This window comes from Pan troglodytes, chromosome 17 (assembly GCF_028858775.2).
Source record: "Pan troglodytes isolate AG18354 chromosome 17, NHGRI_mPanTro3-v2.0_pri, whole genome shotgun sequence".
Classification (NCBI taxonomy): Eukaryota; Metazoa; Chordata; class Mammalia; order Primates; family Hominidae; genus Pan; species Pan troglodytes.
In genome coordinates, this window is record NC_072415.2 from 31659108 (window position 1) to 31674466 (window position 15359).

General features: G+C 34.3%; 1 protein-coding gene, 1 long non-coding RNA gene and 2 other non-coding genes across 6 annotated transcripts in view; 1 reads left to right on the forward strand and 3 right to left on the reverse strand.

Moving 5' to 3' along the window:
- MIB1 (MIB E3 ubiquitin protein ligase 1) overlaps nucleotides 1-15359 on the forward strand; it is a 134454-nt gene that overhangs the window by 81522 nt on the left and 37573 nt on the right. For both annotated transcript variants that reach the window (XM_003315867.6, XM_063796028.1), the window contains one exon: nucleotides 552-703. In XM_003315867.6, the coding sequence (XP_003315915.2) occupies nucleotides 552-703 (152 nt within the window). The remainder of the gene's footprint in view (nucleotides 1-551; nucleotides 704-15359) is intronic.
- On the reverse strand, nucleotides 6542-12472 carry LOC129137889 (uncharacterized). 2 transcript variants are annotated; one of them, XR_008540752.2, is made up of 3 exons: nucleotides 12388-12472; nucleotides 11689-11863; nucleotides 6542-10520 (listed from the first exon to the last, which is right to left on the reverse strand). It is a non-coding gene; the product is annotated as an uncharacterized LOC129137889 (long non-coding RNA). The 2 variants fall into 2 exon arrangements; XR_008540753.2 differs by having other exon boundaries at nucleotides 7428-10520; nucleotides 12242-12472.
- On the reverse strand, nucleotides 6761-6848 carry MIR133A-1 (microRNA mir-133a-1). Its single transcript, NR_031968.1, has one exon. It is a non-coding gene; the product is annotated as a microRNA mir-133a-1 (primary transcript).
- On the reverse strand, nucleotides 10073-10156 carry MIR1-2 (microRNA mir-1-2). The gene has a single exon (NR_035572.1). It is a non-coding gene; the product is annotated as a microRNA mir-1-2 (primary transcript).

A 15359-nucleotide genomic window follows, 5' to 3' on the forward strand; every position in this document is an offset into this window, starting at 1 on the left:
AAAAAAAAATTCCAGCATGCTTATTTTGTTTTCCAACTAGATTTGAGTATATCTTTCCTTACTATAATGTGGCCAGTGTTTCTTGCCTCTATTTTTGTTTTTTATATTTTTGGAGATAGAGTCTCGCTCTGTCACCCTGGCTGGAGTGCAGTGGCATGATCATAGCTCACTGGAGCCTTGAACTCCTGGGCTCAAGCCATTCTTCTGCCTCAGCCTCCTGAGTACCTAGGACTATAGGTGCACACCACCGTGCCCGGCTAATTTTTAAAATTTTTGGTAGGGACAAGGTCTCTATATGTTGCCCAGGTTGGTGTTGAACTCCTGGCCTCTGCTGATCCTCCCGCCTCAGCCTCCCAAAGTGCTAGGGTTACAGACATGAGCCAGCATGCCTGGCCTTTGCCTATATTTTTGTAGTTATCACAGAAAGTACTCTTTTATTGGTATTTGTTGGATGTGGTCTCTGCTTCTGTTTGCTTAGCATTTGGTATAAGTATTACTATTAGATGGGATAATTAATTGAAGAACTAATGAAAATTTCTTTAAACTTAAAGGATTCTGAAGGTGATACCCCTCTTCATGATGCAATAAGTAAGAAACGTGATGATATCCTAGCAGTTCTTTTGGAAGCTGGAGCGGATGTTACCATCACAAACAATAATGGATTTAATGCTCTGCATCATGCTGCACTAAGGGGAAATCCCAGGTATGTCACCCCTTACTATTTTAGGTGCAATTCAAAAATATTTTCCTACTGTTGATTCTCTTTTTCTGATACTGATGAAGGAATAATTTTGGCTATTTTAGTATTTTAAATCATTTTAAAGTTTTGTGAAAATTATGCCTTTAGTTTTATATGATGATTATTTGGTTGTTAATCTAATACAAATATTATGAAATGATTATTTAAGTTTATATTAAATGTGGTTGTAAAATATCAGGAATACTAGTTTCTTTCTAAAGTTTTAATTAAAATGCATTTTATTTTGAGATTTATGTTTCTTCAAAATAATTATCTGGGTGTCCTCTAATTTCATGTTGCCATTTGCACGATAATTATTTTTTAAAACTTAAGACTAAATAAATACTAAGTTACCTAATTCCTTATTAATAATGTAATTAGTTATATAAACTTCTAGTATAGCTATCCCCTCATCCATTGTTACAGCAATAGTATTCTACTGAAAAAAGTATTTGCTGGTTGACATTTGAGAAAGACTCCTTTTGGAGAATCACATTCTTTATGAAGGATCTGCGGTGTCCCACAGAACGGGAAAATGCTTAGCTTTGCTTAATTTAGAGATTTCCATTAACTCACTTTTTGGAACAACTTTACCCTAAGCATTTTAGGAAATTCTGCATTGGATGTCTTCTGTTTATGTTTGAGTCAAACCTGTATACCTGGACTAAGAAAAATCTTCACTTTGATTTTTATTTTGATAATTTTATCTATTCTGAACACTTACTCTTTGGTTCCTTATTGTATTTTTATATCATGTTTCCTTTAGCTTCTTAGGATCACCACTAGAGGGTGACCACAGGAAACAAAAGGATTTTATTGCTACTGCTTATTGGTAACTGTAACAGTGGGTATATATTGTAGGACAAAATGAATGATCATATTTTAGATCACATCTTGATTTTTTTTCCAAATTGCAAATATTTGAACACTTCAGATTTTGGCATTGTGAAGAAGACAGTAGTAGTATATTTCCCTGCCCTTCAAACAGAAGATTATGATAGCACTTTCCACATGCCAGCCTCTGCAAAGTGCTTCACATGCATCATCTCACTTAATCCTTTCAACAGCTTTTTGGGGCTGGTGTTAATATCCTCATTTTACACGTGAAGAATATGAGGCTTATAGAGATGAATTTAATTATTCAAGAACACGTAGCTGATTACTGAAGCAGCTGTAAGTTGAGCAAGGTCTAGGTGACTTTAGAATCATAACTGTTAAACCACTTTACATCACCTTTTCTGTATTATGGTCTGTCTGTGAAGCAAGACCAAAACACATGGGCAGTGAATGTGTCAATACCTCATTCCTCTTGCTGCTTCATTGCTTAGAGTTATCTTTGCTCTCTCACCAATTCTTAGCTTCCAACTAGTTTTAAAATTTTATTCTACCAATCCTTCCAACCCATTCCATTCTGTTCCCACTGTTGCTGACCCAATTAAGTACTCACCACATTTACCTAGACTATTATACTGTTCTTCTAATTTTTTTCTTTGATTTCAGTCTTTTTCTTGATTTAAATTTTATACATTTACAAATTATCCATTCTGAAAGCATAGGTCTAAATGGCTCTCTTCCCCTGTTTCCCAACTTCAGTTTTTGTCTGTTAACATAGAATACAATCTACACACTTTGGCTTGGCATTCAGACCCATATTCTGTGTGTCCTGAGTCTGTTTAACTTTATCTCCTGCTAATCCAATCCCTCAGCCCGCTTTGCCCATCATCTATTCTCCTTTCCTAAAATATGCTGTCTGCTTTCTTCTTCTATTTTTTGGAGCATTTTCTTTCTTTGGGATGCCCCATCCCGCTTCTTTATCTTAACCGTCTTTCTTCCAGAGCTACCTCCTGTGTCATCACTGGAATTATTTTGTTTGCTCTATACTTCCTTGTTCTGTGTGTGTTTTTTTTTGTTTTTGTTTTTGGTTTTTTTTTTTGAGGCAGAGTCTTGCTCTGTCACCCAGGCTGGAGTGCAGTGGCACGATCTCGGCTCACTGCAAGCTCTGCCTCCTGGGTTCATGCCATTCTCCTGCCTCAGCCTCCCGAGTAGCTGGGACTACAGGCTCCCACCACCATGCCCGGCTAATTTTTTTTGTATTTTTTAGTAGAGACGGGGTTTCACGACGTTAGCCAGGATGGTCTCGATCTCCTGACCTCGTGATCCGCCTGTCTCGGCCTCCCAAAGTGCTGGGATTACAGGCGTGAGCCACCGCGCCCTTCCTCTGTGTTCTTATTTATTATACTTACTATATACTCTGCTTAGTGCTGTTTATTACTATGTGCATTTCTGTCTTTCTCTTAACATTGTGGGCATTCATATTCATCTGTTCATCCTACATATGCTCTGGCTATACAAGGCACTCAATAAATGTTAGTCTTACTTTGACAGTGAGCACACTGTTAAATATCACAAGATGTTATATGATCAATTACAAAATGAATTCTGTAGAGAAACTGTGTTAGGAATTCAAACAGCAATTACTTCAGATTACAATGGTCAAAAAGATTTTATTGAGAGAATTTAGGATTTATTGAGGGAATATGAAATCATAAAGTTTAGGATAAACTGAGAATTGAAGTGCTTAGGAAACAAGTATCTTTTAAATATTTTGAGTTGTTTCATTTTTATTGAGAGTAGGCATAGTATATTCAATAATGCTAAGCCTATACAAGGAAGAGAAAATTTACTTTTATTTTTTTCAATTCTTGCGTAAATCTTGAGGGTTCCCCTGAAAATTTAAAACAGCACCTCTTCCAACCAGATATTTGGTGTCAGGTGACATTTTAAAAAAATGCTTTTATTCTTCAACAAAGTAGTGCTTCAGTTAAAGCTACATGACTTCTTTATTCCTACTTCCTTAAGACATTTTTAGGTAGTTGTGACTATAGATTGCCAGATAGAGTGTGATTTTAATTGGACACTGAAGAGTATCAGATGACACAACTTATATTACCAGTTGTAATTGCAAATTGGGATGTTTTGAATTCTTTTTTTCATATCAAATTTCTTTTTCTTAAGGTTGATTTTTTCCCCCCTATACTGTCCAGTGATGTCAGAAGACAGAAGGTGCCATTTTTAGTGTACTCGGAATTAAAAATAACAACCAGTCTTTTTGGCCTTTATACTATAGAAAACCAGCAGGGTGTGGTGATTTACATTTGTAATCCCAGCGACTTAGGAGGCTGAGGCAGGAGGATTGCTTGAAGCCAGGAGCTTGAGATCAACCTGGGCAATGTAGCAAGACCCTGTCTCTAAAAAATTAAAAAATTAGGCTGGGCGTGGTGGCTCATGCCTATAATCCCAGCACTTTGGGAGGCCAACGCAGGCAGATCACTTGAGGCTAGGAGTTTGAGACCAGCCTGGCCAACATTGTGAAATGCTGTCTCTACTAAAAATACAAAAATTAGCTGGGTGTAGTGGTGCGCACCTGTAGTTCCAGCTACTCGGGAGGCTGAGACATGAGAATCACCTGAACCCAGGAAGCAGAGGTTGTAGTGAGCTGAGATTGCACCACTGCACTCTAGTCTGGGTTACAGATCAAGACTGTATCAAAAAAAAAAAAAAAAGAATCAGCTGGGTGTGGCATCACAGACTTTTAGTCTCAGCTACTTGGGAGGCTGAGGCGAGAATACTGCTCGAGCCCAGGAGTTTGAGACTGCAGTGAGGTATGATCGTGCCACTGCACTACAGCCTGAGCAACATAGCAAGACCCTGTCTCTAAAAAAAAAAAAAAAAAAGAAAGAAAAGAAAAGAAAACCAGATATAGCACGTTGTTATTTCCAGAACCTGATGAAGTGTCTAGATGCCCTATATTTTTGAAGACTGTCCTTTGAAGTCTCTATTTCAAAGGTGCAGATCAATATGAGTCTAGATTTCAAAGCTGATCTTGATGTTTTCTCATAGTATGATAGTAACTGAAACACATTAAGAGAAAAGAGTTACAAAGCCATTTATTGTTGTCTTTTAGAATTGTGGAAGGGAATATGAATTTTCACTATGAGACCCTGAGTACTTTGGTTGTGCTTTATAAAGTTTGGAGCATTTTAAGTAGAAATTACACCATGTTTTAATATAGTTTTGTTTTTTTAAAGAAATCTTAACTAAGAACAATGCTGTTTGTCTATTCTGATAGTTAATATTTATAGGCATGTTTTCATCTAGAGTTTAGCCATATTTATCATCTCTTAGTATATAGGTAAAATTTTGGATTTAAAGTAAGAGTAGAAATTATTTCTGCTGATAAAAGTGAAAACTGAATTTCTTTGGAGTAGCATAATCAGCATGTTACTTAGGTACTTTCTGTAAAGATGCTGCATTTTTAGCTAAGTTTTTAGAGCTCCCTTACAGGCATGAAAATAAATTAGTCAGTAGTATTCTCTGCAGAGCTGGCAAAAACAATCGATAGGTATTTTGGAAGTACAGGTAACAATAATATAATTATAAAGTTTATATAGTATTTACGAATTTTTCTTGAATAGAAATTGAATGTGAAAAGTAAACGTAAAATATGAGTGAATCACCTGATGTGATATATGTTGTTTTTAGGTTGGTACTAAGATAATTTCACAGGCGTTTCTTACTTGCTTACTAATTCCCACAAAGACACATATTACAAATCTTACTGAATATGTGAGCAACTCATAGTTTTCCTTCTCGAATGTTGTGATGCTTTTTTTACTTTTTAAATTCTGAAATATGGTCTGTAAACAAGACTATGTTGGCTATTTGAAAATTTGATAAGCTGTACTGTATTTTGGTGTTTAATGCTTTCCTTACAACTGTAAACATGCTGAGTGCTATCTACAAAATATAGCTGAGTCTATTCAGTAATAGGATACTTAGAGTGTGTTTTCTCTAATGTATGCTCATGCATCTACTCTCAAACACCATATGCCTTGTAATACACAAATGTACTTTCTGTGACTGAGATGTAATTAATAGGAGGAAGAAGATCTTGAATGAAGTGATAAGATATATATTTATATATGTCTCCTTTTGCCCACAGTCTTTTAGAGAATGATGTTCATTTTGAAATGGAGGAGTGGTCAGGAGTTGAGAATGTGTGAACATCTGGGTCTTTAAACTACTCTTGTCTTCAGTAATCTTCATTAATTGCTGAAATGTTTGTCTCTATTAATTAAATAGTATTAAATTATCTATAGTTTTATTGCAATCATTAAGAAAATTATATGGATGTTAGAGTAATTGTCACTTTTTTTCTTTACTTCAGTTTATCCCCACTGAAGGAGAATATTGTGTGTATATTTTTTATAAGGGACAAAGAAGACAGTGAGGAGAGTCATAGTATTTATTGTTAGCAGAGTTCTTCATTTTACAGCTGTGAAAACAAATATGGAGAGGTGAAATATTTCATGAGTAAAAGTAGTGATGCTTAGCATTTTCTTTCTTTTTTGAAGACTAAAAACCTTTGATTCAGGGTCAGAAGAACTAGATAACTGTTTTAAGCCTCTCCACAAGATATTCTACAGTTATCATCTTTTTCACCTTACCTGCTAACATTCAGGTAAATAGCGGTAAAATTAAAGGCCAATACTATGGAAGATAGTGACTAAACATTTCTAGAGTGTTATATAATGTTACAGTTTTCTTTAATTTAAATATGCACACATCCATGTAAACCACACTGTACAATCCCATTATGTGTTCAGGTGGGTTTTAGGTGACCTTTCCAGATATTTTCTTCCTTTGAAGGAAGTTGTTGTTGTTGTTGTTATTATGAAGCATAGCCTACATTTTATTACCAGTTCTTTTCTTTTCTGAAGGATAAGAAATTTAATACCAAGAGACCGTAATAAGTAAAATTTTTATTTGAAATCCTTAAGTCATCCATACATTTTTCATAAAGCTTTTTATAAACATCTTTAACCATTCTAGCTTTTCCAGGTAGAATTAACAGTAACAAGTTATTTGATTATAATAACAGTCTGCATAATGTAAATAAGTTGAAATTAGTTGGCAAGTAATTGATATTCACAAATGAAAACGTTGGTTGTCCCGTAGTAATCAATGCATAGCTACAGCTGGTTGAAGGGGACCAAATCCATTGAAGAGGCGATTTGGTTCCATTTTACCAGCTCTAGCAAAGCATTGTAGTGCTGCTAGTTTGGAATCCAAAACAGTTAAATGCTTTTCATTGGTAAAATTACAGTCATGGACCTTCTACAAGTGTTAGAAATTATCATACCAATGCTTCAGTCACTGAATGTCAAATTTTCCATTTTGAAGTCACTTTCCTACTGTTTTCCTGCGCTTAATGGTTTAAAAATCTTTTCCTTTTAACACATTACTGCATTAAGGAATGATCAATGTACGTCTTTGTTTTCAACATCTTTGCTTCTTTTTCTTTTTCTAATCTTGTCCACAGCCGAAGTCTTTGCTTAATTCTTACATGTAGACAATAAGCTATTTCAAAACCAATAGTATTTAAAGGAACAAATAGACCTTGATGTATTTTAGAGTAGTGTTTTCCATTTATCTCTAGGCAGCAAACCAGATAAATAGTTAAGCTAAAAGGTTGGGGAAGAGTTCAGTTAGTCACCCCCTTCTACTGCCACTGCTTCTTTTAGCATTATAGTTGAGGGCTAATAGCAAATTGTTGATGGGTGTAGGAATATCAGTGGCCTTAAGAAAGTACCTCTGCCCTTTGATTTATAAATAGATCACATGTGTATTCAGTGTATTGCTTGGACTTGTGTCGAAAGGAACTACCATGCATGCCAGTTTTTCTTTGTTTTTGCTTACGTAGTGTTACTAATCATAGCTTAGTAATTTAACCCTTTTAAAGGTCTATTTCCTTGACTAAGTTCTTTGTCATTTTGGGTACAGATTGCCTAGTTACTTCTCATTATCGCCTTAGTAATACATGGTGGTTAGTTACAATCCATGGATACAAGTATTAAAATCTATCGTGTGGATAATACTTGAAAAATCAGAGTAAATTTTTGTTATAATGTGGTTTTACTGTTGATTTCAGTGTCTTGAGAGGGGTGTCTTCTTGCATAAAATAAAAGTTTGATAAATTATAATTTGCCTATAAAGTTAAGTGCTCTCAGAGAAATATAGAGTAGAGAAATATTCTTTACAGCTACTATTTTAAACTGGGAGGTCAACGCTAATTCAGGCAGTATGCAAATGACTCTTATACTAAGTATATTCTGCGTCTGTTGGTTGGTAAGTATCATACTGCTGGTGAAATTAACTACAATTCTTTTTCATCATTTTTTCTAGTAGAAGTGAAACAGGTGTTAAACTGCCTAAACTTAAGTGCTGAAGATAGCAATAACACTGGCTTCTATTTTTACTAGTTATATGGGAGCTGTTTAGCAGATCCAGTTGCTCAAGTGTGCTTTTGGATGGCAGTTCAGTTTCATATACTGGCCATATCGGGGCAAGGAGAGGCCATGGGAAAAAAATAGTACAGCATTTGATAATGTCAGCATCTGTTATCCCTGTCAGGGAGACAGTTGAAATGTTTGAGTTATACCAGTGTCAGCAGATGCCCAGAGTTTAATATGTACTCAGTTAAAAATGAACAGCTGATCTAAGTGATAGATGTGACATTTTAGAGTGATTGAAAATACTCTTAGATAAGTTAAACTCGCAAGCACCAGAATCAGCATATAATTTTACTTTTAAAAATGAATAGCCTGTCATTTTATTTTCTAAGGATTATTTATATAGTCTTAATATTATAGCAAAGAGAGTCTTAGTTGCTAGGATGTTTGAGAAGGATTATTAAACAACTTGTATACCTATAGAATGACCAATATAACTGTTTATTATAAAACACAAGTAGAGTAATAACCTTTGAGTATTTTTATAGAAGAACCTCTACTTTTGAGGTATATATTTTGAGTTCTTGGTATTTAGGACCTATACAGGTAAACTTACCAAATAGAACATGAATCATTGCCATTCTGTTTTGTGGATGATCAGAAGGGCTATGCTTATGTGAGTTAAGCTTTGAACTAATTTCTTTGAAAGTGTAGAATTTTAAAATTATGTGCCTTTTATAATTTCCAGTAAACATGCAGTAACACATATGATGCCATGTGTAAGTCATTCTCATTCTTTATAATCTGATAAAATGAAAATCATCTTTGTATTAACTAGTCTTATTAAACAGAAAATGAACTATAGTTAAACTTAGTCATTTCCATTCCATTTCTGATACAAAAAATTTAAAATATTATGCTTTTATACATGTGTAAATATTTCAGTTGAAATAATACTTTTAGTAAGAAATGGTTAGAATATGTGAATATTACTCTTATTTTCTAACTTTGTCATTAGTAGCTTAAAACAGGTACTGCTTATAAATTTTGCTAAGAGCATTATTTGGAATTTTTTATAAATAATATACAAACTGCGTGAAATAAAAGTATTTTGATATTTCTAAACAATGGATTGATCAAGTTTAGAGAAATTGAATTGTAATTGCATAGTACAATAAAAACAGTTCTTCGATCTGTATAAATTGGTTCTTGACTATAGTGCTTTCATTTTACATGCCCTCTTTGGAGAAAGCAAATTCGAAGATAATACAGATAAATTAATTTCTTTTAAATATTTGGTAGTCTGTTACCAATATACCCTGCTGACTTACAGCTGTGAACCAGAATTTTGTCATTTTTCATGCTTAAATCTTAACATTTTAATTAATTTTAAGTTTTAACTTCACATTTAAAGTAGAGATTTGGGTTAAGACCCTGATAAACTTGAGAAGGAAGGACAAGGGCCACTATGTTTGTAGCTGTCAAAAAAGAAAGCCTTTTTAAAACAACAAAACTTTTGGTCAGAAATTCCTCTAATATTAATAGATTATACATTTATCAAAATGAGAAGAAATAGCTTATTATGTGAATGAAGCCAGCTCTTAGTATCTTATTTTTCTGTACAAATCAGTGAGCCCTACTAATGAGATATACTTAAGATTAAGTTGTGGAGACAGAAAATAGGTCATGTGTATTCCTCATTCTTTTGTGCTAGTAATACTATTTTCCCTTTTGCAGTCAAATTTTAATAATGAGAGTGCCTAATTTAAAAATGTAAGATGTATGTTTTAAACTTAGATGATTTAAAAGGAGTTTCATGATAATTGAAATCTACTTCACTGGATCTTCTTTTCCTTCATGAAATAAAAACCTTAGGGATAGTTTCTATCTATCAGTAGTAGATAACCTTTTTTTTTTGGTGTTAGTATTGCCAAAGGTCATCTGTTCATGACTAGGTTAATTTACCATATGAAGGTCATTCACGTAGAAAGAAGCAAGAGCTTCTTTTAGCTCAGTTTAATTCTCTCTTGGTGGTTTATTGCCTACCAAAAATACATACTTCTTTACATTCCATAGCATTGTATGTTCATATGGGTACATAAAGAAGTATGTACTCTGAGTAGGTATTACTAAGTTGTTAGCTGTAAAAACATGAAATATTTTATTTTCTTATTTGTTAGTGAAACATTCAGCTTACTAATGTAGAGCAATGGTAAATCATTTGCAGAGACTAATTTATCGAAGACTAAATTTTGTAACAAGTTTACCTGAAGCATGGCATTAATGGTTCCATATTCTTGGTGGACATAGACATTCCTAAGCATTTGACCAGTTATCTGTTGAACTTTGTCCTGGTTTGATTCTTTTTGCAAGAGATTCATAGAATCAGTGTAGTGTTACAGAGTGTATTTCGGAAACTTAAGATCAGCCTAGTGTTTCTTCAGTCTTCAGAGTGAATTTCTTCTTTTTTTGTAGTCTGCTTCTAGATCCTACAGGTAGATAGTAATTAATTAAATTCAATTTTTTTTTTTACAAACTAGATATCTTACTCAAAACCTAACAAATTAACCAACAAGTATTTCTGATATTGACTCTAGAAGTTGAAACAACAAGGAGAAAAACCAGGATGAGTGTGGGTGAATTGAACTTTTTAAAAGATTATGAATTTTTGTTAGTGTTTTATAAGGTCACAGATAAGAACTCGTGATCATTTGAAAATTTGTCATTCTTTTTTCTTTATTAGTTCCTTACCTGAAGTTTGCACTTTGGTGCTTCTCTTTGGGTTAAATACAAATATGAGTTGAATACAAATTCAAATAGATGTAGAAATATCTAATTTTGGTGAGTTTAAGTTGTTTTGATTCTTTAATCTTTTTAGTATAAAGGATAACTGTCAGAATCGTCAACTTTTAGAAAGTATCACTTCAAAGAACTGAAAGGTTTTAGTCTGTGAGCACCTGGGTTTTATTTACCTTGATAGTTTAGAATGAAAAGAAATTATAGTTGGTAAGTAGCCTTCAGTTATTGTGGTATTAGAAGGTTAATTTAAAACCTCAAGAAATTTTCAGATTTGTCAAAGGAGGAAAAAAAAGGGCAGGGATAGTAGAATTTCTGCAGCTTGTGATAAAAAGCTAGTGCAGCTTATAGAGAGCAAATCAGAATGTAGCAGTAGATAGCCCAGCACTACAGCAGTTTCAGCAATGCAGCATTAGAATTACACCATGCACGTTCTGATTTATTTTTGTGGCCAATTATTAGTAAGCATTAAAAAGTATTTTATGATCTGCCAAGTTTCTTGGTTGACTAAACCTTGAAATAGAAGCTAATAGTTTTAGAAAATAAGTATACTTTGGAAGCAGGATGTGACTTACTAGAGATGCAAAATCATCACTTAATCTGAAACAATAATGACTAAATCTTTAATAATGTAAATGACAATAATGTATTTCTACATTTTTAAGATAAAAGGTTACTGCCATAGTATTTGAACAATATTCCTTTTTACACTACATTAGCTCTTAACTTGAATTGTGAAATTAGGCTATGGTTAGATAGAATTTAATTTAACAATGAGAACATATATTGAGTCAATAATAGGTAAGCATGCAGAAAGTCATAAGCATCCTTAAAAGTACAGGCCTTATGGTGCTCTGTTACCTGTAAGCTTAGTGTCATGCAGCATTTGCAGCAGGAAGAAAGGTAGTAACCTAGAGAATCACATCAGCAGCAGCCATCTCATCTTGATTGTTCGTTCACTCTATTTGCTGATTCAGCATTTCTTTTCATGAGCCCGGTGAAGGAAGGGGATGTATCAGTGAACACAGAACCTCACCTTTTAAGATAAATTTGAAAAACAAACGAGCAAACAAAAAACAAGCTTACTTTTCCCTCTCCTCCCCTCTTCCCTTTACCAAAAACAAAAACAAAAACCACCAACAAAAAAAACTCTAAAATTGAATCAGTGTTGGCCATTTGATTTGGAATGTCATATAACAGTCTTGCACAGTTATGTAGGGAAAGTTAAGCAATCAAAAAAGGTTGCTACAAAGGCCAAGAAAATGAACCTAGCTTGTCAGATGAAATGCTTCAGAAGAGGGGAAAAAGTTGCAGAAGTTAATTTTATAGTCTAAAAAAGACAAAAAAAAAAAAAAAACACAAAAACAGAACCCAAAACACACCTTACTCCCCACAAATAACTGTAAACATTCACCCTGTTTTTCTTTGCCCTCCAGAATACATTGGGTTCTTCTGACTTCTTAGGAAATAGTCTGCATCTTTCTTGCTTTTAGATTTTTTTTTTTTTTTTTTTTGGTTTTTAGTTTCCAGGATTAAATAGTAGAGCTGTAGTGAAGCTACCTTGTCACATCCAGAGGTCAAGTCTGCAAGCGAGGTCAGGACTTCCACATGGTCACTACGAGGCTAACTTATATTCTTCCTCAGTGACCACTGGCTAAACTGTTACAGCTTTATAGGCAGCTAAGCATTTGAAACATGCACTCCCAGGCAAACAGGCTCTCTTGTGCCTCTCTCTTCCCTGACCATATTTAGTCAACCATAGCAAAAAATAGCCTCTCAGCTGTCGATTGTCGATCCAAAAGCTGAGGAAGCCTCAATCTTGCTTTCTGCCTATTGATTGTTCATCCTGCAGTCCAAACACTGCTTAGCCATTTGTCCTGCCCCCCACTTTTTTTTTTTTTTGAGGGGGGGGTAAGCACTGCCAAATAAAGCGGTCTCTCATGTTTCCACTTACATTTCCCAGATTTTCACTGAGCTTGCGCTGAGACTAGGAAAGCCTGATGCACTGTCACTATACTTAGAAGCACTGCAGAGAAGAAAGGAAAGAGGAAAAAAATTACCGTGGCTAGTAGCAAGACAATCTTTAGACAGTTATGGAACAAGTGAAGTCCCTCTGCTGCCAAAATACATTTTATAACCTGATTTTTTGATTGATAAAAAATGTTATGGATGGTGATATGTTACATATCTAAAGGCCTGAAAGGATTTTGTAGGGTTATCTTTAGAGCTAGTTGTTGCCATATACATGCTTTTAAAGTTTATTGAATGGAAAATGTATAGAAATGGTAGGTAAGACCTGTATATTGGTGGTGGAGAGACATCATCAAGGGAGAAGAAAGTAGTATGTAAACGAAATCTTAGAAGTGCTACTTAAAACAATTCACTGTCAATTTCAGTTAATTTTTTTTATAATGCTTTGGTAAAAAACAGGGTCCAGTATGCTTTTGAGTAATTATACAAGTATTCAAATGCATTTTATTATGAATTCTACTTTATATTCAAATGTGTAGTGTTTTTGCTGTCCCTTCTACACTGTCATGTTTCTCTAATTTTCTGAAGTGACTTTTAGGCATGATCATTGCACACTTTACACAGATTGAAGTAGTCATTAACCTGTCTATAACTCTATTACATAGTATGTGACTCAGAGGTAAAAATACTTTTGTTTTAAATTTTAATAGCATATTCACAATAGATTTTGATATTGAAATTTTTTTAATCAAAGAGAAAAAATATTAAAACATGAAATCCAGTAAACCTGTGGAGATATAGTTTAAGATCTCACATAAAAATGCAGAAGAGAAACCAGCTATACCTTGTTTTTTAATCCAAATATGTCCTCTTAAGAAACAAGAAAAACTATTACGAGTTTTCTGAGCTTACTCACCTACGGAAGTTTGTCCTTCACATTCTTGTTGTCTTTAGCATTTAATATCATAGCAGTTTAATTATTTTGAATGTCTGTTTTAAAACAGTGACATAAGGAATACTTCTTTAGATATTGGGCAATTTTAAACAGCTTTCCTAGATATTGAAATAATTTTACTCATATTATGAGAAGATGACATGTCTCAGAGTATAAAGTAGGTTAATTTTCAGTTTTCTCAAGTACCCCATTTTGTTAATGATTTTGTAGCAGTGAAAGTACTTATTTTTTAAGCAAACACTTACATAATGTGTTATGTGCCAGGTTCTCTTTCTAAGCCCTTTATAAATATTAACTCATTTAATTTTCATAACAACCCTATAAAGTAGGATTTGTGATTCTTCTCACATTTTACAGATGAGGAAACTGAGGCACAGAAGTTAAGTAATCTGCTGAAGTCACTAGCCATTGTGGCTAGAGCCAGAATTTGAACTCAGATAATTTGGTTTCAGACTGGGAGCTCTTCACCACTATGCCACATTGCTCCTCAGATTTGTGATAATGAAATGAGTTAGGAAATTATTCCTCTTGGGAACAAAACCATGCATCAAATATATATTGCCAATATCTTTGCCTCAGTATATTCAGAAAGATGATTATTTGATTATTTGTTTATTCATTTCTTCCATTCAACAAAACTTTGAGTTCCCTATACTAGGTATACGAAGTATACCTTTTTGATCAAAATGTGTTCAGTTTTATAGTAACCTGCTTTTAGCATGCCCAAAAGAACTACTGGCAGTTGATCAGTTTTCTTAATAAATTCCTTTTTGAATTCTTGACTTATCTACTTTACCGATTTGAGGGATTGTTTATTAATTTACCAAGCATTTATTGAACACCTAATATGTGCTACAGTGCTATTCTAATGTTGTTTTGCCTTAAGTAGTACTAACATGTAAGGCCTCCACAGTTTAGCTAGTAGGGTTTGGGAAAATGTTGCCTGCCTCTGAAGAAAGATTGCAAAGCATGGCAGGCCCTAAAAATTGACCCAGTGCCACTTGAATACTACATACCAGTGTAGACAGCTGCTTGTCCCCTCTGCTTCTTATAACTCATTTGTTCATCATTCAGCAAACGTTTGAATACTATCATGTGCCAGGGATTATGGTAGGCACTGCTATTAGTTGTTCTGGAACTTAATGCTTCTTTGGCACTATTCACAAATGCCTGCTTAACTGGTAGTAAGATCTTATCTTTAAAACATCCATGTCCTTAACCTCTTGGAAAACAACCAAATTGAGCATTAGGGAAAATATCTCTAAATCTCATATACTATGCTCCACAGGTGAGACAGTCTATTGGCTTAACAAAATTACTGAATTCTCGAGCTGGTAACACCTTTTTCCCAGTAACTCTACGGACCTCAGTGCTTGCAGCTTAACAGTCTCCTCTTAATTAACTAAAGTGCTGCAGGGAACAGCCTGCTGCTGTCCTTGTGGTTATAGTGTGTCTTCCTAAGATTGCCTGCCTCATGGAAAGAAAGGAGACAGGCTGCTCTGAGCTACTGCTGTTGACATGAGAGTGAGGGGACCAGAAACTGTTTTGCTTAACTTTCCCTTAGCTTACCTTGCAGGCTGGGCCCAAAGATGACCTCTTTTCTTGA